Below are 27,376 nucleotides of genomic sequence, written 5' to 3'. Positions count from 1 at the left end.
GAAGGGCGCTGGGGCAGAGGGCCTACCGTGTCTGGGTCCTGCTGCTGCTCCAGGAAGGCGGAGAACTCCAACATCCAGAGCTTGGAGCTGGCCACACTGCGGCCCTGCCACGGGGGTGCTGGGGGTGCTGAGGGCGATGGGGTGGGTCCTGCAGGAGACTCAAACCCTGCAGAGGGTGGGAGAGGCTCAGGAACCGGTCCACCTGCCCTCCCTGCTACACCCCCTGCAAGGGCTCTGGGCCCCACAAGTGAGGCCCGTGCCTGTTGGAAAGGGCAGTGCCAGGCACAGGCTCGGACGTCTTGGAAGGGCTAGCCTGGTACAGCTCAGTGGGTCAGGCCTCTGCACAGAACTGAACTCAAGGGAGACTGAATTCTGACGGGGGCTGGGGGCCTGCTGGACTGCAGGACCTCTAGAGCAGACACTGTTGGACTCTTGGTCTCCTGCAGCTTCTGGCCCAGGAAGGAAGATAACCAGAGAAAACGATTCTTACAAAATGACATGAGCCCCTGAAAGCAGAAGTTTTTTGCCTGGTTCCAGCACTGAGAAAAGAACCTGGCTCAGAACAGGCATGGGATACAAGGTTGCTAAGGAATGAATGAATGAATGGGACAAAATTGACAAGGTATGCCCTCAGCACCAAGAGGAGCTCCTAGCCCCCTTGGAAAAACTCTTCAACATTCAAAGGTGCTGTTTGAGAGAAGCAAGTAGGAAGTTCAGGTAGAAAGGGCATTCCAGATAGAACAGCAAAGGCAAGCGTGTGGGGCTGCAAATTGGCTCACTGAGGTTGAAACTCAACACATGGCAAAAATGGAGGGAGGAGGGAGTGGGCCAGGGGCAGTAAACTGAGGCTGCAGAGATGGCCTCTAGGGTGCCTGGTCAACAGGATGGATTTTACCCGAGAGTCCAGGAAAGCCATTGGAGATCTGAGGCAGGGAGTGAAATACTCAGGTTGGATTTTTTTTTTTTTTTTTTTTTTTTTGAGTTTCTGGGCAAACGCTCCACCACTAAGCTATAAGGGCAGCCAGGTGATGCAGCTCCCTGGAGCAGAGGCACTGCCTTGGAGCTTTGTGCAGCCAGGTAGCCCTGAGCACAGCTGGGGAGGAGGACAGCAGTACAGGCCCCCCAAGGAGGACAACGGCTTGGCACAGGGGTGAGGAGTATACACTAGGGTCAATGAATAGGGTGTAGGCACAAGACTGGGATATATGGTCAGGGCACATGACAGAGTGGCACATGAGAGTGACACACAGGCGACCAGTTACTGGGAGCCTGGGATCAGGGCAGGAGCCTCAGGGAATGCACTGCCAACTTACCTGGCAGAGGCAGTGGAGGCTGGACAGTATAGGTTTGTTGAGAGAAGGGTTTCACACTATGGGAGAGAGGAGAAAGGAGGCCATCAGCGACCTCAAGCAGGGGCCAATGCCCTCTGGGTGGCAGGCCATGGTGACTGGCCATCAGTGAATCGTGGTAGCTTTGGCCTCCCATTCCCTCCAGTTAACTCCCTTGGCATGCATGTTGGGGCAACCCATCCTGTTCTCTCCTCCCTGGCCCACCAGAGAGATGATTCTTAGGCTATTTCCTTTTGGATCCAAAGCCCTAGCCCCACCCACACCCTGGACAGACATGAGTTTCAGCAAGTGGTACCCCAGGGGGTCAGCATGAAAACAGAGTCATGTTGATGCCCAGGAGCAGGAGACCCAATCCCTAGGCTCAAGGCTATTCTGAAAGTCTGACCCCAGCCTGCAGCCCCACTCCTTCCAGGGGAGCCAGGCTCAGTCTCATGAGTCACGTGTTCAGACTGGTTCAGGGAGCAAGTAGTAGCAGAACGAGGCCATACTCACTCATGGGATGTTCCAGCTTGGCCTGGCAAAGCTCCTTGCCAAAACTGAGGAGGCAAAAGGGGCAGGGTCAATTATATGCACACAGGGGCCCAAGGTGTGGGAGAGACAAAACTGGACCCAAATGGGAGGAAGGAAAGCCAATGCCCTTGTCTAGCAAGTTGATGCCAACAGACTATAGCCGCATCCACAAAGTATGTTTTCAGGTACATTAGTCTCTGGAAAGACTGTCAATAAGATGCTCCACGGGAAAAAAATAAAACACCTAGGTTTGCTAACACTGCACACTGAATTCCCTATAAAGATTCACAGTGCACATGAGCACTTTAGACTCTGAAAAATCCTAGAATCAAGAAATCGAGGCCAGGCACAGTGGCACATGCCTGTAATCCCAGCAGCTCGAAAGACTGAGGCAGGAGGATCTAGAGAGGCTCTAAACAACTCAGCGAGACCCTGTCTTTAAATAAAATATAAAATAGGCTGGGGGTGTGGCTCAGCAGTTGAGTGCCCCCGAGGCTGGGGTGCAGCTCAGTGGTACAGACTGTACTTAGCATGCATGAGGCCCTGGGTTCAATCCCTAGCACCAAAAAGGAACTGATTTAATTCCAAGTGTCCCAAACTTACTTGCCCACTCAATTATCTTGTGTCACATCTATTTAACATGCTATTGGCCTAGCATTCCTGTCTGGAACACACTCCGAAATACAATGCACAAGAAGCCCATGGACTACTATGGGGCCTGCCCCTTGTCCACAGGCCTAGGGCAGTGTGGTTGGTGCATCTAAGACCCATATGATCCCTACAGCCAAGACACAACTTGGGAAGGAGGAGTGTTTCTGGAACATTTTTCTAAGAGTGGCCAACTTGACCATGGCTGAAAGGCTGGTCATTAGGCTGAGAAATTGAAAATCTAAGCAAGGGTTTGTTTCTGGACAGCTCTCTACCTAGAAGGGGGTGGTGCTGGGATCCTGAGCAGGAGGAGTGGGGACAAGTAGTGGCCAGCTACTAGGGACACACTGATGCTATGCTAAAGCCTCAGACTTCAGCTTCCTCATCTGTAAATTGGGCTGTCCCTCAAATGGTCACACCTTTCTCCTTGTTCGAGGTCTGCCATATCACTGCTGAGGATACCAAGAAGGTAGCTCCACCCACTGAGCCATGACTCAGGGTGCTCCTGTGCCCTTGCTTCCTCCTTCCCCCTGGAGCTCCTCGACGGATAGGACTCAAGTGAGAGTGGCTGCTGGACTGGCTGCTGCTCGTATTTGTGCAGAGAGAGGGGAGAGAGCAGAGAGGAGAGAGGAGAGAGGAGGACAGGGCTGGTCTGGCCTCTGGTTCTAGGCTGCCCCACTTACCCCTGAGACTGCTGGGTAGCCTGGGCCCCGGGCGAGGGCCATTTTATTGTGGAAAGCTGTGGCCGAGATGATCTGGGCGGACGACATGGCAGCCATGCTCTGCAGGGCCTTGTCCTTAGCTGCCTGATCCTGGGGGAGACATTGAAGGCAGTGCCTCAGTGAGGGGAGCACCTGTCAGGCCCAGGCAAGGTGGGTTCTGGCCTTGGGGTGACAGGACCTGTCCCACTGCCAGTGGCCAGAGCCTAGGAACCATATCTTAAGTCTGCAGTGCCACTAACACATTTTATGACTGTGCATGCCACTGGGTTCTCTATGGATTCCCTCATCTGTCACAGCCTCCGCACACCACTTATCCTGCTAATTCCATCAGAGCTCAGAGACTGTGGAAACCGTGCCAGACTGTAACTTTCTTCTTTCTTTCCTTCTTTCTCTCCTTTTTAGCAGTGCTGGGATCAAACCCAGGGCCTCGCACATGCTAGGCAAGTGCTCTACCACTGAGGTATATCCCCAGCCCTGCATTTCCATCTTACCAACCATGAGAACACCTTAAAAACAGGGGTCTTGGGCTGGGGGTGTAGCTCATGGTAGAGGCCTTGCCTAGTACACGCAAGGTCCTTGGTTCCATCCACGGCACTGCAAAAGGAAAAAAAAAAAAAAGAAACCAAGAGTATAGGTCTCTTTCTGCCTCGTCCACCACTGTACTCTGAACCTCAGCACCTGGATGGTGGTGGATGATGCCTAAGTAACTGTTGGATTCCATGCTCTGCAGGGCCTTGTCCTTAGCTGCCTGAAGAGGGATCATCTTTGTCCACATGGACTGTGTGGAGGAGAGGACAATCTCTTATGGTCCTACATTCTGCCCTACGGTGTCCCCTTTGCACTATAGGCACTTACTTTTCATATGTCAAAATGTAAATAAATATCCCTGCCTGTCTTTGTGGACTAGGAGGGTCCAAAGAACGCATTCAGCCTGCACAGACCTGAATAAATAAGCACTTAGAAAAGCCTTTAATATCACACTAATAACAATAATCACCAAGTTGGGAGTGTAGCTCAGGGAGTAGAGGGTCCCTCTAACATATGAAAAACCCTGGGTTCAATCCCCAGCAGTGCAAAAACAAATAAGTACACGATAAATAAATAATTCTGGGTATAGGAGCACCTGCAATCCCAGGTACTCGGGAAGCTGAGGCAGGAGAATCACAAGTTGCAGACCAGCCTGGACAACTTAGCAAAACCCTGTTTCAAAATAAAATTTTAAAGGGCTGGGATGTAGCTCAGTGTCAGAGCACTTGCCTAGCATGCATGAGGCCCTGGGTTCAACCCTCAGTGGAAGGAAAGAAGGAAGAAAGAAAGGAAGGAAGGGAGGAAGAGAGAGAGGGAGGGGCAATAACAATGTTACATAAGCTCAGGTAATCGTCCCTCACTCTCCAGTCTTTAAAATTGATAAGACTTGGGCTGGGGTTGTAGCCCAGAGGAAGAGCACTTGCCTTGCAAGCATGAGACACTGGGTTTGAGCCTCAGCACCACATAAAAATAAACAAATAAAAATAAAGATATTAAAAAAAAATTGTTAAGACTTTCTCTCCTTCTTTTGTGCTGGGCATGGAACCCAGAACCTTGTGCATGTTGCTAAGCACAGCACACGCTTTGCCACTGAGCTCCACCCCAGCTATGATGAACTTGTGTGTGTGTGTGTGTGTGTGTGTGTGCACGTGCACATGCTACTGGGTATTGAACCCATGGACTCACACATGCTAGTCAAGTGTTCTGTCACTGAGCTACATCCTCAGCCCTTGGGAAAAATTTCTTTTAAATTCCAAGATAGGGTCTCACTAAGTTGGCCAGGCCAGCCTTGAACTTGTAATCCTCCTGCCTCAGTCTCTTGCAAAGCTTGGATTAGAGGCACATGTAAACATGTCCAGCTTTATTCCTTATAAATTACCCAGTCTCAGGTATTTTGTTATAGCCACAGAAAACTATCACAGTCCAGACTGGCACAGAGTGGGCTCTGTTAACCAAGAGGACAGTGGCAGACATGTCAGGGCCTGGAAGCACTCAGCAACACAATGGAAGACGTGGGAAACATTCTGAGTGCTGACGTCATCTGTCACTCAGACAAAGCAGTGAAGTAGATGATGTTTGAAAACAGAGGTTTGTCATTGAGCCCCTCCCCAATGTCCAGGGTCAAAACTTGGGCCTGGCTCTCAGAGACTGTCTCAAATAACCCCAGAGGCAGTAACAAGTAGAGGTGTGCCTCCTCCTAAGGAAAAACCAGCCCAGGCCTCTTCCTCCCGGAGATATGAATGACCTGGCAGGCTACACGCCCCCCGCCCCAGACACAAACACAGACCTCTGAGAAGAACAACTACATCACGAGGCCAGAGAGCTCGTGGCTCTATGCCAGCAATCTGCGTCCCTTCCCGGATCCCCACTCTAAACAAATGACTGCGCCTCAGGAAACCATGTCCTCAGTGGGAGAGGCAGGAGTCAGGAAGAAGTAGAAAGGACATTATGGGGAGTGACATCAGTGGCCAGGCAGCAGAGGTAGGGTCATTGAATTTTGCAGCTGGAGGGAACCTCAACTATCACCTTGCCACTTGGCCCTGCCATTTTACAGATGAGGAAACTGAATGGCACTCAGGGAGGTTGCGTGACTTTCCTATGTACCTGTGGCCACAAAGGTAGAGACAGGGCTAGCACCAAACCTCACAGCCTGAGGATTTCTACCTGGCCTCGCTGTCCACCCCAGAGCTTAATGACTTGGGCCCCAGGACCCCCTTTAGAAGTAGGACAAAATCTTCATGCCCACCTCTTCAGCAAAACGCACATATAAATGAAACTGCATATTTTAAGCATTTTGTGGTTCCCTTTGGTGGCTGTCTGGCAGTCCACCGAAGGCTATCGTCAGCCCCAAGTTAGAATCTGTGGACAAGGATGTATGCAATTTCCTAAGTGTGGGTGGGACAATAGCCCCAGGGGACTTAAACCTTCCCTGGGGTACTCTAAACATAACACTGCAAAGTCTGTCCTCCACGGCCACCTGCTGGGGTCCCAGGGAGTCAGTGGCACACCAGAGAAGGGACATGAGGAGCAAGCAGGGCTCCAGGGCTGGGGGTGTTCCAGGGAGGGATCCACAGCTGCAGCCAGGCCAGCTGTCCCAGGGACAAAGGGACAAGATGTTGGGTCACAGCTGTGGGGCGTGGGGGACAGCTGGGTTGATGGCACAAGGAATGGAACTGGGCGGGCAGTGGGCTGTGGCTTCCTAGGAGGCAGAAAGATCTGTGGTTCCCACCCACTCAGTCTGGGGCACAAGTGTCAGGATCATGGGCTACTGGGGCCAGATGGGACGTTCAAAGTCATCTAGTCCAGTGCTGTTGAGGTTCTCGGTCAGGTACAAGAGGCTGCACGGGAGGAGGGTGTCTCTGGCCTGTTGATATTTTGTTTGGGGAAAATAATAAAAGGGACTTTTGTTGTTTTTTAAAAAATTTGTAAACTATTAATTGAATTCAATGGTCCAAATGTTAGAGCTTCCTTTCAAGAGGCCAAGCAGGCTTGGTTGTTAACAGCTCCATGACAGGGAGCTCACTCCCACGGAGTATTCAAAGGGTCTTTGGTTCCACGATCCAGGAGGCCTGACTCCCTGAGGGAAACCCTGTCAGCAGCTGGCCTTCCACAGAGCAGCCACCTGTCACAGAGGCCCTGCAAGGCGGGCTGATTCAGGGAGGGGAAGAACCGGCTAGTCCCAGAAAGCAGAGAGCAGGAAGGAATTCTGCCAGCCCCTCCCCTCCCATAATAACACCAAACTCTGCCACCCCCGCAGGCTGACTGATGGCCCTGAGAGGCCTGTGGGGGTCCCAAGAGGGCCAGTGGCTTGGGAAGTTCTTCAAGAAAGGGGATCTATAGGTTGATGCAACTGTGCTGAGCTAGGGGAGCCCCCTCTGAGCTAGGGGTTGGGCACAGCAGGAGGCGGCCTGTAGCTTCCTGGGACAGGAGAGACCAGCAACCCCACAGGGCTCCTATGTCCAGCAGAGTGTGGTCACAGGACCCCAAAGCAAAGAAGCACACGGGCTCTGCACACAAGCAGCCAGCCCCTGAACACACAGGGGAGACTTTCCTGCTGGAGAAAGAGCCCCAGTTTCTGGGAAGCTGGCCCCACCTGAAACCAAAGCACCCCCCTCCTCCCACAGGCTCCTGTCTGCCTTACCTTGAGCTTGGCCTGGATCTCGCGGGCTTTGCGACGAGCCAGCACCTGGATGTGACTGGAGACCTGCGGCAGGAAGAGAAGGCTCCTGTCCCTACCTCTCATACAGCCTGTGCTCCCAGACCCTTGGCCCTCAGCCACATCTGTGCATAGACTGACTGAATGACAGGATCTAGGGGTGGGGGTGGTGCTCAGTCCTGTGAATCCCCAGTTTGCCAACACTTTAAAAGTGTAGTGCCAGTGTTTTCACATCTATTCTAATGTCCCAAAGAGGAGGCTGCTGTTTCTTCCCAGGGGATGACAGGAAGACTCCCCCCCCAGGGAAGCTGGACCATGTGTGTCACACCACCCCCCACTGCCCTGCCCCTGGAGTCCATGCCTGCCTCCCCGGGCCCACCTGCTTCCTGGTGCGGGTCTTCCCTGTCCGGAGCTTGATGTAGCGGGCAATCAGCTCATTCCGACCTGCAGCGAGTGACAACAATCTCTTGGTGGGGAGGAGAGGACAGAAGGCAGAGAGGCAAGAAAGCAGGGGGACAAGAGGGTCCCTTCCCTGGAGGAGCCTTTTCCTTCCTTTCCACCTTGGGTGGGACTTGGGGTGAGAGACCACAGGGATCTCCCAGCAGCCAGAGGACACTAAGGCCTCACTGGGTGGACTGGTGACCTGAGAACAAAGAGGTCACAGCCCAAGGAGCCTCGCAGAGCCTCCCAACCCCCAGCCTTGTTCCCCACCCCATCCTGGCCACCTCTTCATCTGGGTCCCCACAACAGGCTCAAGCCACCTCTGCCCCCACCTCCGTCCGGGGCTCCAGAATAGTGCCTGACCCTTGGCCCTTTCCATATGAGATTCCCACAGTTCCTACAGCCTCTGAAAATGAGCAGAACCTTCCAAGATGTCCTGTCTGTGACTAAGGAAGGTCCTGGGAGGCACACTACTGAGACTGAGTGTCCCCAGACAGCAGGCCTGGGTCCTTCACTCAAAGACCAGAAATCCCAGCCAGGGGGCGTAGCTCAGTGGTGGAGCACTCCCCAGGTCCCTATAACGCCCTGGGTTCCATCCCCAGCACAACAGGAGCAGGGTGAGGGCTGGGGGTGCACCTCAGTGGTAGAGGGCTAGCCTAGCATGCTCACTGCCCAAAACAAGGAAACAAACAAATCCAGCCAACCCCACCTCCAGCCCTGGTTCTGACTTAGGCCAGTCAACAGGCAGCACTGAACGCTCCTAAGGCCTGGTGGCCTGGAGGTGACGCTGTATCTGCAGGACCCTGGCCAACTACAGAAGCCCTCCAAGTCTTCTATTACCCTAAATGAGCTCATGAAGATGTTCCCCCCAATGAGTTCCCCATCTAGTTATGGGGGGCATGTGCTCACACATGGTTTGAGTGCTTGCTAGAGACAGAGGTGTGTTAGAGGATGAGGATCTGTTCAGGCTGCTGGGTGGTGGGGCCTCTCTGCTTTGGATCATGACCACTGGGTATGATTAGACCACACAGAAGAAGACGGTGAGGGAGAAGGAGGGCGAGAGGTCTGGGGTGGGGGATCTGTCCATTGCCTCCTAGCTCCAGCTCTGGGGCCAGAGGGCATAGCTCCAGCCTGCCCTGTGCTGCTGAGGCTGGAGTGGCCCACGAGGAAGCTGCTGATAAAGGGGGACGTGAGCCGAGCGGGCTGTCTGCCACCTGGGTTGTAACCAGAGAGCCGGGCCAAGACCAAACTGGCCCCCCCGCTGACCTTTCCCCACTGCCAAGCCTGAATTAAGAGGCCACCCTCAAGAGGTCCTGTCTGCCAGAAAGACTTGCTGGCTAGGAGAACTGGCTTGTCTGTGTCCAAAGGAGAGAGGAGAAGCTCAGGCTCAGACTCAAGGAGACACTGCCCATGAGCTGCTCTGCACCTAAAACCATGAGTCCAGCAAGAAGTCTCTTCTCAAAGCTTTTCAGGGAAAGGTTCCACAGGAAACTCTGTCAGTCCAATGAATGTCCCACAGTTCTGCTCCATGTTTAACTAGAGGCACTCAGGCTGCAGCTATGAAATATAAGGTCTAATTCATTACCACTGGGTTACTGAAAAAGGACCACAAGCCTGGAAGGTGGGAGCTTGGCTGGAGCCCACAACTCCAAGAAGGAACTGAGACCCTGACAGGTCAGCTCCCTCCGAGGACCTTCACCCAGACTTCTCTTCTTTAAATCTAGTTTCTTTAAGGTTTTTTCCTCCAGATTCAACCAACCAAATTTTTACAGACTTAGGATACAGACCTTAATTCTGATCCAATGAGAACACTCTGTGGCTTTGCCTCCTTCTCTGTAAAATGAACACGTTCTTTGTCTAAATAAGTAGGCAAATCAGAGACCAGTCCAGAGGCAACGAGAGGGCTTCTGCACACCCACAGGCTGACTGCAGCACTGCGGGACGAGGTGCTGAGGAGTGAGAGAGCCTCAGATGGGTGGTGGGAGAGCTGGAAAGATGGGGATGGTAGGGGGTACTTGGGAGAATATCTAGGGGACAGTTCTTGTGCTACTCCTCTGGCCCATACCTTGCACACAGTGAGCAGCTATCAGTTATCTCTGCTAATTACACTCTCAGCGCCTCAGAGAAGAGCCCACACCCTCATTCAAGTCTGCATCTCCAACAACTGGCACCTACTGAGTGCCTGAGTGAATAAATGACACGAGTTTGCCATGGCTCTCCCTTCAAACAGAACTGGGCTGCTGCTCATCACCATAGCTACCATGGTCCAAGCTATCATGCTGTCTGTCTGGCCTGGACAATGAATCTCTCTCTCCACCTGGATTCCACACTCCCAGTCTGTTCTCAACACATTAGCTGCAGTGATTCAATTAAAATTCAAAAGCTGCCAGACTGGCGCATGCCTGTAACCCTGGTGGCTCACGGAGTGAGGCAGGAAGACTACAAGTTTAAAATCAGTCTCAGCAACTCAGTGAGGCCCGAAGTAACTTAGCAAGACCCTGTCTCAAAATAAAATATAAGGGCTGGGTTGTAGTTCAGTGGCAGAGTGCTTGCCTCATACATGGAGGCACTGGGTTCGATCGTCACCACCACATAAAATAAAATATTGTGTCCATCTACAACTAAAAATTAAATATAAAAAATAAATAAAATATAAAAAGAGCTGGGGATGGGACTCTGTGATTAAGCACCCCTGGGTTTAATCCCTGGTAGACCCCCCCCCCCAAAATTTTTTAACCACACCCCCAAACAGCTCCCTGGCTTCTATCTCCCTCTGATTAAAAGTGGCCAAGACCTACCAGGTGCAGTAGTGTGCACCTGCAGTCCCAGCTACTAGGGAGGCTGCAGCAGAAAGAGTGTGGGCCCTGAAGCTGGAGGCCAGCTGGGCAAGATTAAAAAAAAAAAAAGTAAAAGTGTGAAAGTCCTTGCGATTGCCTGAAAGCCCCTTCAGGATTTGTCCCGGCTCTGTGCAGCTCAGGCATCTCTCTAATGCCATCCGTCCCACCGCCCTGACCTCCTTGCTGTTCTGGGAACTTGTGAGGCCTTTGAACTTCCTGTTCCTCCTTCAGGGGAATATTCAGTCAAGGAGACCAATACAGCTCACCATCTTCAAGTCTCTGCTAGGGTCTGTCACGGCCTTGTGGCTCAAATGCCACCAGATGCCGTGTCTCAGGAGGTCTTCCCTGATCATGTCACTGAGTGCCCAATCACCTTCCCACTTCACCCTAGCACTTCCTATTGTCTGCACATTCCTCTGCAGCGCATTTTGGTGGTGGGGCAATTGAACCCAGGGGCACTCTACCACTGAGCCATCGCCCTAGCTCTTTTTTATTTTGCAACAGGGCCTAAATTGCTTAGGATCTTGCTAAGTCATGAGACTGGCCTCAAACTTGTGATCGTGCCGTTTCAGCCTCCCAAATTGCTGGGATTACAGGTGTGCACCACCACAACTGGCTTTGAGTTTTTCTATGCATGAACAAATCCAGAATTTTCAGGGCCCAAGGCATTTAAAAATTAGGAGACTCTCTTTGAAAAAAAGAATGAGAACTACAAATTGATTAAAAACTCTTAGTTGGGGATGCACTGGCCCAGCATATGTGAGGCCCTGGGTTGGGTCCTCAGCACCACAAAAAAAAAAAAAAAAAAAAAAAACACACATCTGGGAGCGATGGCTGAGTTCACTATCATGATGGCGGTAATGGCTTCACAGGTACACACATCTGACAAAACTAAAATTCAGTTTAGGGACATGGAAGGGGCTCATGCAAGTAGGAACTCCTGCAGCATAAGCCTCATGCTCTTCATGGTAAACCCGCCCCCTCCCTACAGCAGGTAGCAACTATACCTATGTGCCATGTAAGTAAACTGCAACCAGGGGCTGGGGATATAGTTCAGTTGGTAGAGAGCTTGCCTCACATGCACAAGGCCCTGGGTTCAATCCCTAGCAACACACACACACACACACACACACACACGTGGAAAAAAGAAATACAGTTAATTAAGGGGAAAAAAAAAGAAAGAAAGAAAAAGAAAACTGAAACCAGAAAGTCCTATCCCGACTACCCACCAATGCATCTCTGACTGCCCAGCTGACTCTTGGCAAGGCTACTTGCTTATGGCCCTACCTGGCCGTGTCTTTCACAGACCAGGCACGCCTGACCCCTAAGGCAAGGGGGCTTGTTCCTCGGCACACAGAAGCAGTCCTGGGAGGCCCTACCTGCCACTGGCCAAGACCCTCATTCCAGGCAACATGGGACACTCAGCCTCGTGGGCCAGGAGCCTATCCCTGCCCTGTAGTGCTGGGGGACTCTCCTGCCAGAAAGGCCATCTTAGCCCTAGGCAAGAGGCCAGCTGTGGGTTTGAGCCAAACCCAAGGGGTTTAAACTATCTCTGAATTTTTTTCTTAACTGTCTATATTTATGGGGTGCAAAGTGATTATATATGTCTAAAATGTGGAACGACTAAATCAATCTAATTAATCTAATCATCATTTCAAATCTCATTTTTCATGGTGAAAACATTTGAAATTTATTCTTGTGGTACTAGGGATGTAGCTCAATGGCACACTCCTGTGAAAGGCCCTGGATGTGATCTTCAGTAAAGGAGAGAAGCAAGGGATTCTGAAAAATGTTCTTTTTTGTGGTACTGAGGATTGAGCCCCAAGGTCTTTCACCACTGAGCTACACCCCCAGCCCATTTAACATTTTATTTTTAGATAAGGTCTTGCTAAATTGCCAAGGCTGGCCTCAAACTTGCAATCCTCCTGCCTCAGCCTCCAAGTCTCTGGGATTACAGGTGTGGCCACCACACCCAGTTTATAATACATTATTATTAACTAGTCATCCTACTGTGCAATAGACTCAGTCAGGTCTGAGTCTATTGCACAGTAGGATGACTAGTTAATAGTAATGTATTATATACCTAATTAGATATATCATACATTATTATATACCTAATCTAAGTATACTTTGTGTTCTTTGACAACATCTCCTGTTTTTGGTTCTCCTCTCCAGTGAGTCTGGTTGTTGTAGATTCCACATCTAAGGAAGATCATGTGGCACCTGTCCTATGCCTACTCATTCCACTAGCTTTGTGTCCTCTAATTTGTCTCTTCCCCTCGTTGTCTCTGGAGCTTCAGTCCCCTCTCTCCCTTATGGCTCATCTCAGACCACCATGTCATCCTGCCTCCTTCCATTGGTCAGGGCTAATGCCAGCAGCTGCCAATGCCCAGGGTAGATGCTGACTGTCTGTGGGTGTGCTGAGCCAAGAGGAACCACACAGCTTCCTTCCTGACACCAAGGGTCCTCCAGAGGTCATCCAGGCCATCCTACTGCCTGCAGGCCACCTGCCATCTAATCCAGGTTTACACATAAGAGTCTTCCTTCGACTCTTGTAACATTATCATAATGACGCCTACCTGAGCCAGATACTGCACACCTCATTGGTACAAATATCCACACAATACAGATATGTATATGGTCACAGTTTTGTTTGCATTCCCCTTCAGTCCTCACATCTGTCCTGTGAGGCTGGTACTAGTGTTTCCATGCTACAGATAAGGAAATTGAGGGAAGCAGGCTTTCAATTTCCTTAACAACTTGTTTGCACCTGTAATCCCAGCAACTGGGGAGGCTGAGGCATGAGGACTGCAAGTTCAAGACCAGCCTCAGCAACTCAATGAGGCCCTCAGCAAATGAACAAGACCCTGTCTCAAAATAAAATCTACAAATAAAGGGCTGGGGATATAGCTCAGCATCCCTGGGTTCAAACCCCAGGACCAAAAATAAACAACAACAAAGAAAAGGGCTGGGGACGTAGCTCAGTGGCAGGGTACTTGCCTAGCAGACACAGGCCCTGGGTTCCAACCTCAGTACTGGGGTTGGGGGCGAGGACTTTTAAGGTCAAAGGCCAGCAAGTTTCTGAGATTCTAAGATTCAAATCCATGCAGTCTGGTGAAAGAATATATATATATATATATATATATATATATATATATTTTTTTTTTTTTTTTTTTTTTTTTTTGGGGGGGGGGGCACAGTGCTGTAGATCAAACACAGGACCTCATGCATGCTAGATAAGCACTCTATCAACTGAGCCACATCCTCAGCCCCCAGAGCCTATTTCTTAATTGTCATACACATTAATTCTATTGAACATGGGATTGGAATCCATCTCTTAGGATTAGGGGCTACATTAGGTGATCGCAGAGGTCCTGTGTAACCTGAAGAAGAAACCGAAGCCCAAAGAGAAATGGTTTATTCACAGCCACATGGCACCATGAGACCCTGTGTCTTCTAAGGCTGTCCCCAGTGCCTTTGTGACTATTATTACACAATTGATGCTCTTTCCGTGGAGGCCTCCCTGGCTCCAAGTGAATTTCTTCTAAAATGGGCCATTCTTGCTCCCCACCTCTAGGCGGACCCCCAGATTCACTGGGTCTCTGCATGGAGTTGGTCCTCAGTCCCCTGTTTCCACCTGGGACCTGGAGGGAGAACAGGTGTGAGAACCTGCCCTAGTTTTCACTTTCTTATGGACAATGGTACCCAGAGCTGGCAGAAGCTCTGGATGATGCAGACACTGGAAAGCCACAGCGTCAGGGGCAGGGGGGAAAGAGGGAGTGTGGGCCCAGAGGGAGACCCCTGAAGTACAGCAGAGCCAGGAAGAGGAGCCATGGCAGTAAGAAACTTCTAGGAAATCCAGCCGAGTCTTTGGGAGAAGAAGAGACCTCTGTGCTTGTCCCCTCTGCCACTTACTGCCTTCTCCCCTTCAGGATTTGAGATCACAGGCAAGGGAAGCACAAGGCTGGCCTGGACCCTGGGGGAGGGCAGCTGGGCATTGCAATGTGGCAGGTGGCCTTGGCCAACCCAAAAGAGGGTCTGGGTGGAGCTGGGAACAACGCCCCCATCAGACAGTGGGCCCATCTGTCAGGGGACATGTGTTCGACGGCCCCCAGTGCACATAGCTCAGATCCAAGGCCCCACCCCACTAGGGGTGAGGGCTGCCCATGGAGGAAGGGGAGCAGTGGCTGGCATAGGCTGAAGAGTGGAACAGTCCCAGTGTTCACACAGATTCACCACTGATGTCTGCTAAGCCCACACCCTGCCTCACACATGCCCTAGCAGTCGTACAATCCTTTCCTCAGACACATCTTCCCACTAAAACTGTTACTCCACTGGCAAAACCCTGCCTAAGATAGGTCACTTGTGCATCTCATTCCCCATATGCCAATTCCCCTCTGTCCACACCAGCCTTCCCTCAAAGCCATAAGCATTAGCTGGCATCTACGGCCATACCACCCTGAACATGCCCGATCTTGTCTGATCTTGGAAGCATTAGATGGCACCAGGCAAGCAGCACCTGCCACTTAGCAGGCTAGTAGTCATGTGGTTTTGTTCATATTGTTCATAAGGTCCTGGGGTTTTTTGGTGTTTTGTTTTCTTTTTATCTTTTCTTTCTTTCCTTCTTTCTTTTAATTAGTACTGGGGATTGGACCTAGGGATGCTCTATCACTGAGCCATATCTCCAGACATTTTTATTTTTTTTAGACAGAGTCTTGCTAAGTTGCCAAGGATCTCTCTATAAATTGCCAAAGCTGGTTTTAAACAGTCCTCCTGCCTCAGCCTCCCAAGTTGCTGGGATCACAGGCCCCACGCCTGCCCATAGGTTCCTGTTATAATGAATGCTGCTGTTCAGACCCCCATTATAATTATGTTATTGGCTTTCAAAATGCAAAAGGGCTGAGAATCTGAAGGCATGAGCCTTCCTAACCAGGGGACATAAATACCTGTATAGACCTTCCGTTCACCAGAGGCCTCTCAGGGAAGTGAGCCATTTCTCCAAGCCCTCTGTCCCCTCCCTAGGTTGGGCCTAGGGAGAAGAGGCTGGGCCTCAGCTCCACATCTGCCCTAGACCCAACGGCCCTGGGGAGCCTCTCTGTCCAGGGATTAACTGGAGCTAGAGGATGAGGTTGTTTGTGGAGGAGCAGCTCTGACTGTAGTCTCAGAAGGCAGTGACTGGCCTTACATCTGAGTTGTTGCCACCATTGTTCCTGGAGAGCTCTGAGGCTTCTGGTGAAATCCTAGCCAGCCTTCAAGGCCATGGCCCCCGAAAGCCTGCCCTAATCTCTACCTAAGTGAGCGTACCTACTCCTGCCTCCATGCAGGTAGATGGGCCTGTACTTTCCTCATGGCCTTGGCTAAAGCCGTGTGAGTCCTCATCATAGCCCTCCTGAAACTGTGAGTACCATGAGAGCAAAGAACATGGTCCACTCAGCTCCACACTCCCTGCTGTGCATCTTTGGTACCTGCGATGCGCTCTCATCACCATGGCAATACTAAAAAGCAGTGTCTTATTCCAGTAAGCACGTGGAAAGATGCTCAACATTGCTGATCATTGGGCAATTCCAATAAAAAACAGGAGATACCACTTTACATCCACAAAGATGGCTGTGATCAGAAACCAGGAAAAGAGTAAGTGTTGGTGAAGATGCGGAGAATTCAGAACCCTTGAGGACTGCTGGTAAGAACATAAAATAGTGCAGCCACTATGAAAAACAGCCAGCGTTTCTTCAAAGTTAAACATAGCTGGGCGTGTGGGCACATGCTGTGATCCCAGATAGTAAGTAGTCAGGAGGCTGAGGCAGGAGGACTGCAAGTTCAAGACCAGTCTGGGCAACTTAGCAAGATCCTCTTTTGAAATTAAAAAAAAAAAGAAAAGTGAAAAATAAAAAGCTGAGGGTGTAGCTCAGTGTCAGGGCATGTTTGTCAGCATGGAGAAGCCCTGGGTTCCAGCCCCAGCACCAAAAAAAAAAAAAAAAGAAAGAAAGAAAAAGAAAAGGTCAAATGATTCCATCTTTATGAGATACCTAAAATAGGCAGATTCATAGAGACAGAAAGTAAAAAATAGATGTTATCAGGGGCAGGAAGCCAGGGAGAATAGAGCACGTGCCTAGCATGAGCAGGGACCTGGGTTCATCCCCAGCACTACCAAAAAGAAAGAAAAAAAGTGAATGTACTTAATGCCATTGAACACAAATAACTAACTTTATGTAATGTCTACTTTCCCACCATAAAAAACCCTCCCCACAAAGCTAGTAGTGTCATTATCCCCACTTTACAAATGGGTAAAGGGAAGCTCAGAAAGGTAAAATAATTTGCATAAGATCACACCAGACATGGGGCAGGCAGACAGTCAGGGTGGCGGGCCATAAGTGAAGCATGAAAGGAGCTGGAAACCCACAGGGGGACAAAGCAAAGGGCAAGAATCCAAGCAGGGGTGAAGCTTCCTGACCTCCGTCCCATCCCCTAAAAGAGCTCTAAATTGATTGTAGCCCTGACTGCCAGTGTCCGTTTCCAGTTCTGCCTCTTATTACTCTGGGTCTCATCCATGCAATTAGGGGTCCCTTCCCCTAGGATAGTCTGACATGATAGCGCTTTGTTCAGATCCTCCATTGGGTCCCCCAAAGTTACTATGCAAAGTCCTGCCTGGGGGCCAGTGTTACATACACTCTCCCTTCGCCCTAGAGCTGCCACACCTCTCCAACCAGCTCAGGCTCCACTTCCTTCCAGAAAACCAAGATAACCCAGCCCTCCAGTTTCCTGGTTACCTACCACCCAAGTGCCTGCCTGGGTGGTTCACTTCCCAAAGACATTTCACCTGTCTTTCTCAGTAAACCCTGCAATCATAGAGAAGAAACCGCCAAGCCCTCAGCCCCTGGTGGATGTTTCAAAAGAACTGAGTGACAGCCGGCACAGTGGCTCACGCCTGTAATCCCAGTAGCTCAGGAGGCTGAGACAGGAGGATCATGAATTCAAAGCCAGCCTCAGCAACTTAGCAAGGCACTAAGCAACTCAGTGGGACTTTTATTTCCAAATAAATATATTTAAAAAGGGATGAGGAGGCTCTCTGGTTAAGTGCTCCTGGGTTCCATCTTTGGCACCAAAAAAAAAAAAAAAAGAACTGAATGACTGATAACAGGACAGGAAGCCTGAGACACAGAAGAGGAGACGTAGAAAGAGAAAGAGGGACAAAGAAGTGGGGATACAAAAGCCACCTCCAGGAAGATGAAGGCATGGGGGCAACCCTAACGACTCAGAGTTGGTTCTGACCCTCCAGAAATGGCGGGTGACCACCCAAGGCCATCACCAAGCTGTGGGCAGACAGAGGGCAATGGGGAGATGCAGGCAGCTGGGGAAAAAGTTGCTCTGCCTTCTTCTTTTCTCCACTCCCTACACCCAGGGGCCAGCAGAGAGCCTGGCCAAAGGAGGTCAGAGTGACCAGCATTAGCAGTGCCAGGGCGAGGGTTACACAGTGACAGGGCAAAAATGAAGGCAGCTGTGAGCAGGAGGCTGGCACCCCAGGCCTGGGAGCAAGCCCAAGAGAGGTGAGAGGTGCTCAAGAAGGACAAGGGGCAGGGCCAACGAGTGTGGGAGACTGGGCTCAGAAATAACAGGTGTTAATCCGTGGTGTTGCTTTGCATGTCATCTGCATGTCTGCCTGGCCCTGGCAAGCGGGTGCTGCTCTGGGTGTGCTATGGCCCGGGCTGGGAGCAGGCCTAATCCCTGTCCTCAAAGAGCTGAGGCCAGGTCCCCAGGTCTACAATCCTGCTCTCAGCATGCCATCCTGCCTGCCTGCCTGCCTGCCTTAGGCCCAGCAGGTGCCCCTCTGGGTTAGCCCTCTGGATAGGCAAAAAGTGGTGGGAGTATAAAGATAGGGCTCTTGGTGATGCTGGTAGCTGACTGGAGGCTCAGGATGTGGCTGGGGGACGCATGATGGACAGAGCCACTCCCCTGAGGGAAGATCAGAGGATGGGAGCAGAATGGCGAGGAGTGAAGTCTGAGTCAGCTGGGCAGCGTGACTTTCCTGCTCCACCTCCTGAGGGGCCCAGCCCACACACTGGGATGAGCTCAGAGCTATCTATACCTCCCAGCTGCACTGGCCGGCCCTGTAGAGTGGCCCTCCATCACCTCTCCTGGTTCCATGTTGGCTGGGCCCCCAGGGCTGGTAAGAAGAGATGCAGCTAAGCCAGTATCTCTACTCACACAGGCCAGGTGAGTCATCGGACATGGTGCACAGCCTCTGGTCCCCCTGCCCAGAGCCTGACCCACCTGAGCCAGGGCCAAGCCGAGGCGGGGCAGGGAGGGGAGCAGAGAGGCCATTCAGGGTGAGGCTGGAGCACGGGCTGGGGGGCAGGAGCGCCGGCTGCAAGCCTTACTCTCAGCCCACCGTCAGAAGGCCTCGGGAAACTCTGGGCTTCCCCGCGCAACCACTTCTGAATCTGCAAGCAGAGGTCCGAGAGATAAAGGATACCCAGGACCACCGGGAGCTCCTGAGTCTTATTAAGAGGCACTAGTCCTCTGCCACTCTCCCCTCCCTTCTTTGAGACCCTCTGTGTGGTCCCCATCCTGCATACCTCCTGTCTGTCAGCACAGAAAAAGGACAGCCACACAGGGGGACACCATCATGGCCAGAAAGTTGACCAAACACCATCTTCATGCCACTTCCTTACTCAATGGTTTTGCTCTTACCAAAGAGAATTTCAACCCAAGGCCTGCCAGAAATCTACAGTGTGCCCTCCCCCAAGCCTGGCAAGCACAATGGTCTGGAGACTCCAAATAAAGACTCTTAACCCCAATAAACATATATATGAAGTATTATGACGACTAAATTAAACTAAGCATCTACCCAAATGTGCGTTGGCAGGTGAATGGATAAACAAAATATGATATATACATACACACAAAGGAATCTTGGCCTTAAAAAGGAAAGAAACTGGGCACAGTAGTATGCCTATAATCTCAGCTCCTCAAGAGGCTGAGGCAGGAGGATGGTAAATTTGAGGCCAACTTGGGCAACTTAGTGAGACCCTGTCTCAAAATAAAACAAATATATAGCTCAGTGGCAAAGTACTTGCCCAGCATGCATGAGGCCTTGGGTTCAAACCCAAGTACTGCTCCCTCCAAAAAAATAATTTCCACAGGAAATTATTATGATCCATGTTATAACACAAGTAAGCCTTGAAAACATTGTGTTAAGTAGTCGGTCACAAAAGGACCATCATTACATGTGTCCATTATATGAGTCCCTGGAGCAGTCAAACGCATACAAAGTAGAATGGTAGTTGCCAGGCGCTGGGGTTCAACACAAGAATGAGGAATTATTATTCAAGGAGGAAAGAGTTTCAGTTTAGCATAATGAAAATTTTCTGGCAATAGATGGTGGTAATGGTTGTAACAAAAGTCTAAATGAAGGGCTGGGGCTGTAGCTCATGGTAGAGCGCTTGCCTAGCACTGTGAGGCACTGGGTTTGATTCTCAGCACCGCACACAAACAAATAAAATAAAGGTCCATCTAAAAATAAAAAAATATAATTTTATACAGAGGGCCTCGGGAAACTCACACACATATACACACACACATATATATTATATATTTTAAGTCTGAGTGGCCGAGTATGGTGTCACACCCCTGTAATCCCAGTGGTTCAAGAGGCTGAGGCAGGAAGATCATAAGTTCAAAGCCAGCTTCAGCAACTTGGTAAAGCCATAAGCAACTTAGTAAGACCCTGTCTCAAAATAAAAAATAAAAAGGGTTGGGATGTGGCTCAGTGGTTGAGTGTCCCTGGTTTGATCCCTGGTACCAAAACAAACAATGAAATAAACCCAAAAGTCTAGCCAATGTGGTGGTGCACACCTGAAATCCCAGTGGCTCAGGAGGCTGAGGCAGGAGGATCCTAAGTTGGAAGCCAGCTTTAGCAACCTAGCAAGGCCCTCAGCAATTTAGCGAGACCCTGTCTCAAAGTAAAAAATGTAAAAAGGGCTGCAAGTGTGACTCAGAGGTTAATCGCCCCCGGGTTTAGTTCTTAGTACAAAAAAAAGTTTGAGTGTACTGAATACCACTAAATTGTAAATTTAAAGATTCTAATAGTTACAATGGTCAATTTTGTATTATATACATTTTATCACCAAAAAAAAAAAAGACAGGAAGCAGTTTAAGGCCCTGGACCACAGTGGCACTTAAACTAATTTTTAGTATACTGGTTCTGTTATGCCCTGGCACCTCCACAGGGCCTTCCCAGGCACCGGCAGCACTCTCAGGTCATGCCCTCCAATGAATACCCTCTACACACTTGTGTAGCAGACCATCTGTCCTTCTGAAGCACACACACAGACCCTGTAAAGTGTCCTGGCTCCCTGACCAGGCACCAAGAAGCTGTCCAGCTGAACAACTGGCCTTCCCCAGCTCACCACTTGGCCTCTCACCTGCACACTTAGCTCATGATGAACAGTCATCCCATTCTCCAAAGAGCCCAGTGTCCCAGGGGCTGCTTCCTCACCAGCTAACAGGAGATACCCTAGGTAAAGCACACCTGGCACCCCACAGGTGCTCCATAGGCATCAGCTGTGTCCTCAGGAATCTCCCCTTGGGGCACAGAAGGTCAGAGCAGGAGCAGTGTAGGGGCAGCAACCCAGAAGTAACAGAGATTCTGGGAATCCGGCAATTTGACAAGCAAGGAGAGAGAAGTTTTAACCAGTGTCTGAGGAGTAGACCTGGGGTCTACCTCAAAAGGACCTTGCTCTCCCAACAAACAAGAGAGAAGGAATCATTCTGGCCTCATAAGAAAGTTTATAGGTGAAGGTTGTATGTGAAGGGACTGAGCCCGACTACTCCCCATGCCAGAAGCAAGCCAGATTTGAATTTAGTCAACTGAACAGTATTGAATAGTGTCCCCCCAAAATTTATGTTCACCCAGAACTTTGGTACCTGACTCGATTTGTTTTTTTTGTTGTTGTTATGTATTGCTTTGCAGTGCTGGGATGGAGCCCAGGGCCTCGTGTGAGTGGGGCAAGTGCTCTACCACTGAGCTGTGCCCTCAACCCAGTCCCCCACGCCAAGGTGAGTAGCCTAGAGATCGACATTCGCCCGGGGGATGCCTCGCAGGATTTCCTTTTTCTCTGCCAAGATGTTCCACCCAACCAAAGAAGCCTTTCCCAAGTTTTCCACTATTACAGCATCTCACCCCCAGGGCCCCACCCTCAAGACCACTCCCAGGCTTCTCTGAAGCCCCCACTCTTGGGGAACCCAGGAGAGAAGAAAGTAGTGCCCACCTGGCAGAAGCCCTAAGAGGTCATTCAGAGGGAATCCCAAAGTGTTGTGTCCATTCCCCCTGCTTTGGCTCTATTTCCAGGATTGGACCATGAGTCCAGGGGCCTGCTGCCCACCCCAGGAGGCTCCTTACCGTACATCTTGCCCTCATCTGACAGGATGATTTTGCGCCGACCGCAGGGTGGGTAGATGGCCAGAGCTTCCTGGAAGCTCTGCTCAATGTCGGGGCTCCACACGCCCTCTGCATCGTTGTCGATGGGCTTGTCCAGTGCCTGACTGCCTCCAGAGACACTGCTCCCCTCAGGGGAGTTAGGAGAGCTCCACTCGTTGGAGGTAATGGTGCCGGCGTTGCCCTCCAAGGCTCCGCTTGGAGGAGCGCCCGCTGGACCTGTTGGGGCAGGAACCATGGTCCAGGTGAAAAGGGGAAGAACCCTGTGGACCACGGGACACCAGACATCCCAGGGACTACTCCAGCCCCCAGTTATTTAGGAGGCAAAGTAAAAGGTCTGTAAGAGTCAGAAGAGCAAGAGTCTCAGAGAGGTCATTTCCCCTCTGCAGACCTCAGCTCCCCACCTGTCAAATGAGCGTGACCTCTTATCATGGCTGAGGGCCCAGGCTGAGAAGTAGGAGACAAGGACCAAATGCCAGGGTCTGACATTAAATCAACCTGGGAGAAAGGATGCAAAATACTGTGCAAAATTGTATTTTAGTTCCGAAAAAAATTCAAGCAAGGACTGAGGTCTATAGCTCAGTGGTGGAGCATTTACCTAGCATGGGTGAGGCCCTGTGTTCATCCCCACACCATACACAAAAACAAACCAACCGTGTAATCCAGCAATTCCACTTCTCAGTATATATCCCAAACACCTGAAAGCAGGGTCTCAAAGAGATATTTTCATGTTTGTAGTAACATAATTCACAATAGCCAAAAGATGGAAAAAGTCCAAATGTTCATCCCTGGGTGAATGGATACACAAAACGCATATTCGCACAATGGAATATTATCCAACTTTAAAAATAAAAAAAAAATTCTAGCTGGGCATAGTACCATACACCTATAATCCCTTGGGAGACTGAGGCAGGAGGATTACAAGTTCAAAGCCAGAGTTAGCAATTTAAGGACACCTGTTTCAACATAAAAAATCATATAAAAATGGCTGGGGATATAGTTCAGTGGTAGAGCACTCTTGGGTTCAATACACCCATACAGGGAAAAGAAAAAAAAAAAAAGAAAATTCTGTTCCAACATGGATGAACCTTGAGGATAATGTGCCAAGTGAAATAAGTCAGTCACCAAGAAAACAAAACTGTATGGTTCTGGACTGGGGCTGTAGCTCAGTGGCAGAGCGCTAGCCTAGCACATGTGAGGCACTGGGTTGATCCTTAGCACAGCATAAAAAACAACAAAATAAAGGCATTCTGTCCATATACAACTACAAAAATTAAAAAACCTGTATGGTTCTACTTATATGAGAAATAGAAAGTAGAATGTAGTAGCCTGGGACCGGTGGGAGGGAGAAATTGAGTTGTTATTCAATAGAGGTTCAGTTTCGCTAGAAGAAAAGGTTTTGGTTACCTATTGTACAATATCATGAAATATACTTCACGCTACTGAATTGTTAGTTAAAAAAAAAATAGTTAAGAGGGAGGACCGGTAGTGCGGCTCAGTGGAAGAGTGCACTCCTAGTGTGCAGGAGGTCCTGGACTCCACCCCAGCACTGCATAAAAGAATTCCAGAAAGAGAGAATATATGAAGTGAAGCAGAACAACATTTTAAAAGATAAGTTTAAAAACAAGATTTCCAGGATTAACAAAAGACATGACTTCTCCAATTCAGGAATCATACTGAGTCTTAACCAGGATACATTTAAATAAACACATAGGGACACTATAGAATACCAAACCCAAAGAGAAGACCTTAAAAGCACCCCGAGCTGCAAAGGAGAGATTTTCTCCAAAGAAAGGATCTCCCCTCCTTCCAGGTCCTGAGCTGGGGACCCAACCCAAGGGCCTCCAGCAAGCTAAGCAGGCGCTCTGCTGCAGAGCCATGCCCCAGTTCAGGAAGGACTATTAAACAGACCGCAGGATTCTCTAATGCTAGAATCCCCAAATTATTCGGAGAAAAGAGCCACCAGCCTAAAATTTAAAACCCAACAAAAACATAATGCAAGAACAAAAGTTAAATTAAGACTTTTTTAGACCAACGATGAGGAGAATTTACTACTACAGACCCACAATGAAAAAAACAATAAAAGGGGCTAGGTTTGTAGCTCAGTGGTAGAGTACTTGCTTAGCATGTGTAAGGCACTGGGTTTGATCCCCAGTGCCAGGAAAAAACAAAACAAATAGAAAATGATAATATGGAGCCACCATTTGACCCAGCTATTCCCCTTCTCGGTCTATTCCCTAAAGACCTAAAAAGAGCATGCTACAGGGACACTGCTACATCGATGTTCATAGCAGCACAATTCACAATAGCAAGACTGTGGAACCAACCTAGATGCCCTTCAATAGACGAATGGATAAAAAAAATGTGGCATTTATACACAATGGAGTATCACTCTGCATTAAAAAATGACAAAATCATAGAATTTGCAGGGAAATGGATGGCATTAGAGCAGATTATGCTAAGTGAAGCTAGACAATCCCTAAAAAACAAATGCCAAATGTCTTCTTTGATATAAGGAGAGTAACTAAGAACAGAGGAGGGATGAAGAGCAGGAGAAGAAGATTAACATTAAATAGGGATGAGAGGTGGGAGGGAAAGGGAGAGAGAAGGGAAATTGCATGGAAATGGAAGGAGACCCTCAGGGTTATACAAAAGTACATACAAGAGGAAGTGAGGGGAAAGGGAAAAATAATACAAGGGGGAGAAATGAATGACAGTAGAGGGGGTAGAGAGAGAAGAGGGGAGGGGAGGGGAGGGGGGATAGTAGAGGATAGGAAAGGCAGCAGAACACAACAGACACTAGTATGGAAATATGTAAATCAATGGATGTGTAACTGATGTGATTCTGCAATCTGTATATGGGGTAAAAATGGGAGTTCATAACCCACTTGAATCAAAGTGTGAAATATGATATATCAAGAAATTTGTAATGTTTTGAACAACCAACAATAAAAAATTTAAAAAAAAAAGAAAGAAAATGATAATGATTAATTTAACTTGGCTATGCAATGGGGGGTGGGGGTGAGGGGTGGGAGGAAGCATGTTTGTGAAGCACAAGTTCAGAAGATACAGTTGATAAAATTCAAGACCTAGTCACAATAAAAACTCGGACTGCAAGAAACAAAAGAGAGCTTCCTTATTCTGATCAAAGATATCTTTCAAAAACCTACATAAGAAATATCACACTAAAAGATGAAACACTAGCCAGGTATGTGCCACACACCTATAATCCCAGCAGTTCAGGAGGCTGAGGCAGGAGAATTGAGTTCAAAGCCAGCCTCAGCAACTTAGCGAAGCACTGAGCAATGCAGTGAGACCTGTCTCTAAATAAAATATAAAAACAGGCTGGGGATGTGGCTCAGTAGTTAAGCGCCCCTGGGTTCAATTCCCAGTATGGGGTGGGGTGGTGGGGGTGGGATATGAAGAAACATTAGAAATACTTCCTTTAAGGTTAACAAGATCAAGAATGCAGCCAGGTATGGTGGTGCACGCCTGTAATCCCAGCGGCTCAGGAGGCTGAGGCAGGAGGATTGTGAGTTCAAAGCCAGCCTTAGCAATGGTGAGGCGCTTAGCAACTAGTGAGACCCTGTCTCTAAATGAAATACAAAATAGGGCTGGGGCTCAGTGGTTGAGTGCCCCTGAGTTCAATCCCCAGTACAAAAAAAAAAAAAAGAGAGAGAGAGAAAACATAATTTTTTAAAAAATTGTTCCACTTAGAAAACAAAGCCACAAGGTATCCAGGGATATAACAAAAGGTGAGACCTTTTACAGAGAAAACTGCAATTGTTTCAACAGACAAAAAAAATATCTAAATAAATAAAGGGAAGAAACTGTGTTCATGGATGGAAAACAATATAATAAATAAAGATGCTAAACTCCTCAAAAAACCATAAATTCAATGAAATTGTAATTAAATCCCCACAATTTTCCCACAAAATGTAACATTCTCACAGTATATGGAGGAGCTGTTGAGATGATTCTCCGGTCGTCTGTCACTGGCTCACTCTCTCTTTCTTCCCCTGGGCTTTCTATTTGGCAAGACTCATTCCTTAAATATCATCCTTGGGGTTCTGGCCTGACCACTCCTTTTTAACTTTACATAGACTCCCTGGGGGATGTCCATCCATGGCTTCCACTTCTCCTGTACTTGTTTTGGGTTTTAGTTTCTAAAATGGGGTCTCGCTGTGTTGCTCAGGCTGGCCCTAAACTCCTGGGCTCAAGAGATCTTTCTGCCTCAGCCACCCAAATTGCTGGGGCTGAGGTCTAACCATCATGCCCAACACAACCATGCATTTCTGATTACCAAATCTGCCTATCTTGCCTGGAGGGTGTAGGCCTATGTAGCAACTGCCCACCAAGCATCTCTAATCAGATTATCCCCAAAGCTCCTCAAGCTCATTATATTCAAAAACCAGATTTTCAGCTTTCCCCTGAATTCTCTTCCTGCTCCTCTCCTGTCTCAGGAGATGAACCACAGCCCACCCAAGGCCTGAAATCTAGAAGCCTATTTGGATCTTCTTTCCCATATCCATTTATCCATGACAGCATCCTGTCTTTCTGTGTCTTAAATTTATCTCCTGAACCTACTTCTCTGTGCAACAGCCCAAATGCAAGCTTCCATCAATGCACACCTGGATGCCTACAGCAAACTCCTTCAGACTACATCATCTTTCCACCGCAGTCACAGCAGTGATCACGTGATTCATCCACTTATTAAAATCTTTCAGTGGCTTTTCTAAGATAATCACACACCTCTTGATGGGATTTTCCCCCTTTTTAAATGCAGCTGTATTAATAATTATTATTATTTTAAATATCTTCTACAATTACTCTTGCAATCAGATGGCAGACCATGTTAGGACTACTTTGAAAAAAGTCTTTCCTAAGACATACTTTACAAATTACATTCGGCAATAGAATAACTGCAAGAGCAGTAGCACCCTTCATCAAATGATAATTGCTCTCCCACCAAACCTTCCACCCACCTGTTGGACACTGTACTCCCTCTGCACCCATTTAAAAGCCCCAAACTCCATCATCCACGTCACCCCTAACATGCTCAACAATTCTTTACTTTTGCCCCGCTTTTATGATGGGTGCTAGGGATGAAACACACTAGGCACACACTACATCCCCAGCCCTTTTTAAAAAAATTATTTTGAGACAGGATCTCACTAAATTACCCAGGTTGAGAAACTTGGGATTCCTGCTTTGGCCTATGGAGTAGCTGGGACTGCAGGCAAGCACCATTA

The 27,376-nt window shown here is 49.1% G+C and overlaps 1 protein-coding gene across 5 annotated transcripts in view; it reads right to left on the bottom strand.

Annotated features, from left to right (window-relative positions):
• Window positions 1-27,376, bottom strand: part of Tead4 (TEA domain transcription factor 4) — a 73,760-nt gene that overhangs the window by 20,955 nt on the left and 25,429 nt on the right. For 4 of the 5 annotated variants that reach the window (XM_071610323.1, XM_071610320.1, XM_071610321.1 and 1 more), the window contains 7 exons: window positions 22,089-22,343; window positions 7,792-7,856; window positions 7,398-7,460; window positions 3,191-3,319; window positions 1,842-1,885; window positions 1,314-1,369; window positions 27-166 (listed from right to left, as the gene is read on the bottom strand). In XM_071610323.1, the coding sequence (XP_071466424.1) occupies window positions 27-166; window positions 1,314-1,369; window positions 1,842-1,885; window positions 3,191-3,319; window positions 7,398-7,460; window positions 7,792-7,856; window positions 22,089-22,343 (752 nt within the window). The remainder of the gene's footprint in view (window positions 1-26; window positions 167-1,313; window positions 1,370-1,841; window positions 1,886-3,190; window positions 3,320-7,397; window positions 7,461-7,791; window positions 7,857-22,088; window positions 22,344-27,376) is intronic. The other variant, XM_071610322.1, reaches the window with a different exon arrangement.

Source organism: Marmota flaviventris, chromosome 3 (assembly GCF_047511675.1).
Source record: "Marmota flaviventris isolate mMarFla1 chromosome 3, mMarFla1.hap1, whole genome shotgun sequence".
Lineage (NCBI taxonomy): Eukaryota > Metazoa > Chordata > Mammalia > Rodentia > Sciuridae > Marmota > Marmota flaviventris.
Note: the sequence above shows the minus strand (reverse complement) of the source record. Positions and strands in the feature narration are given on the sequence as shown.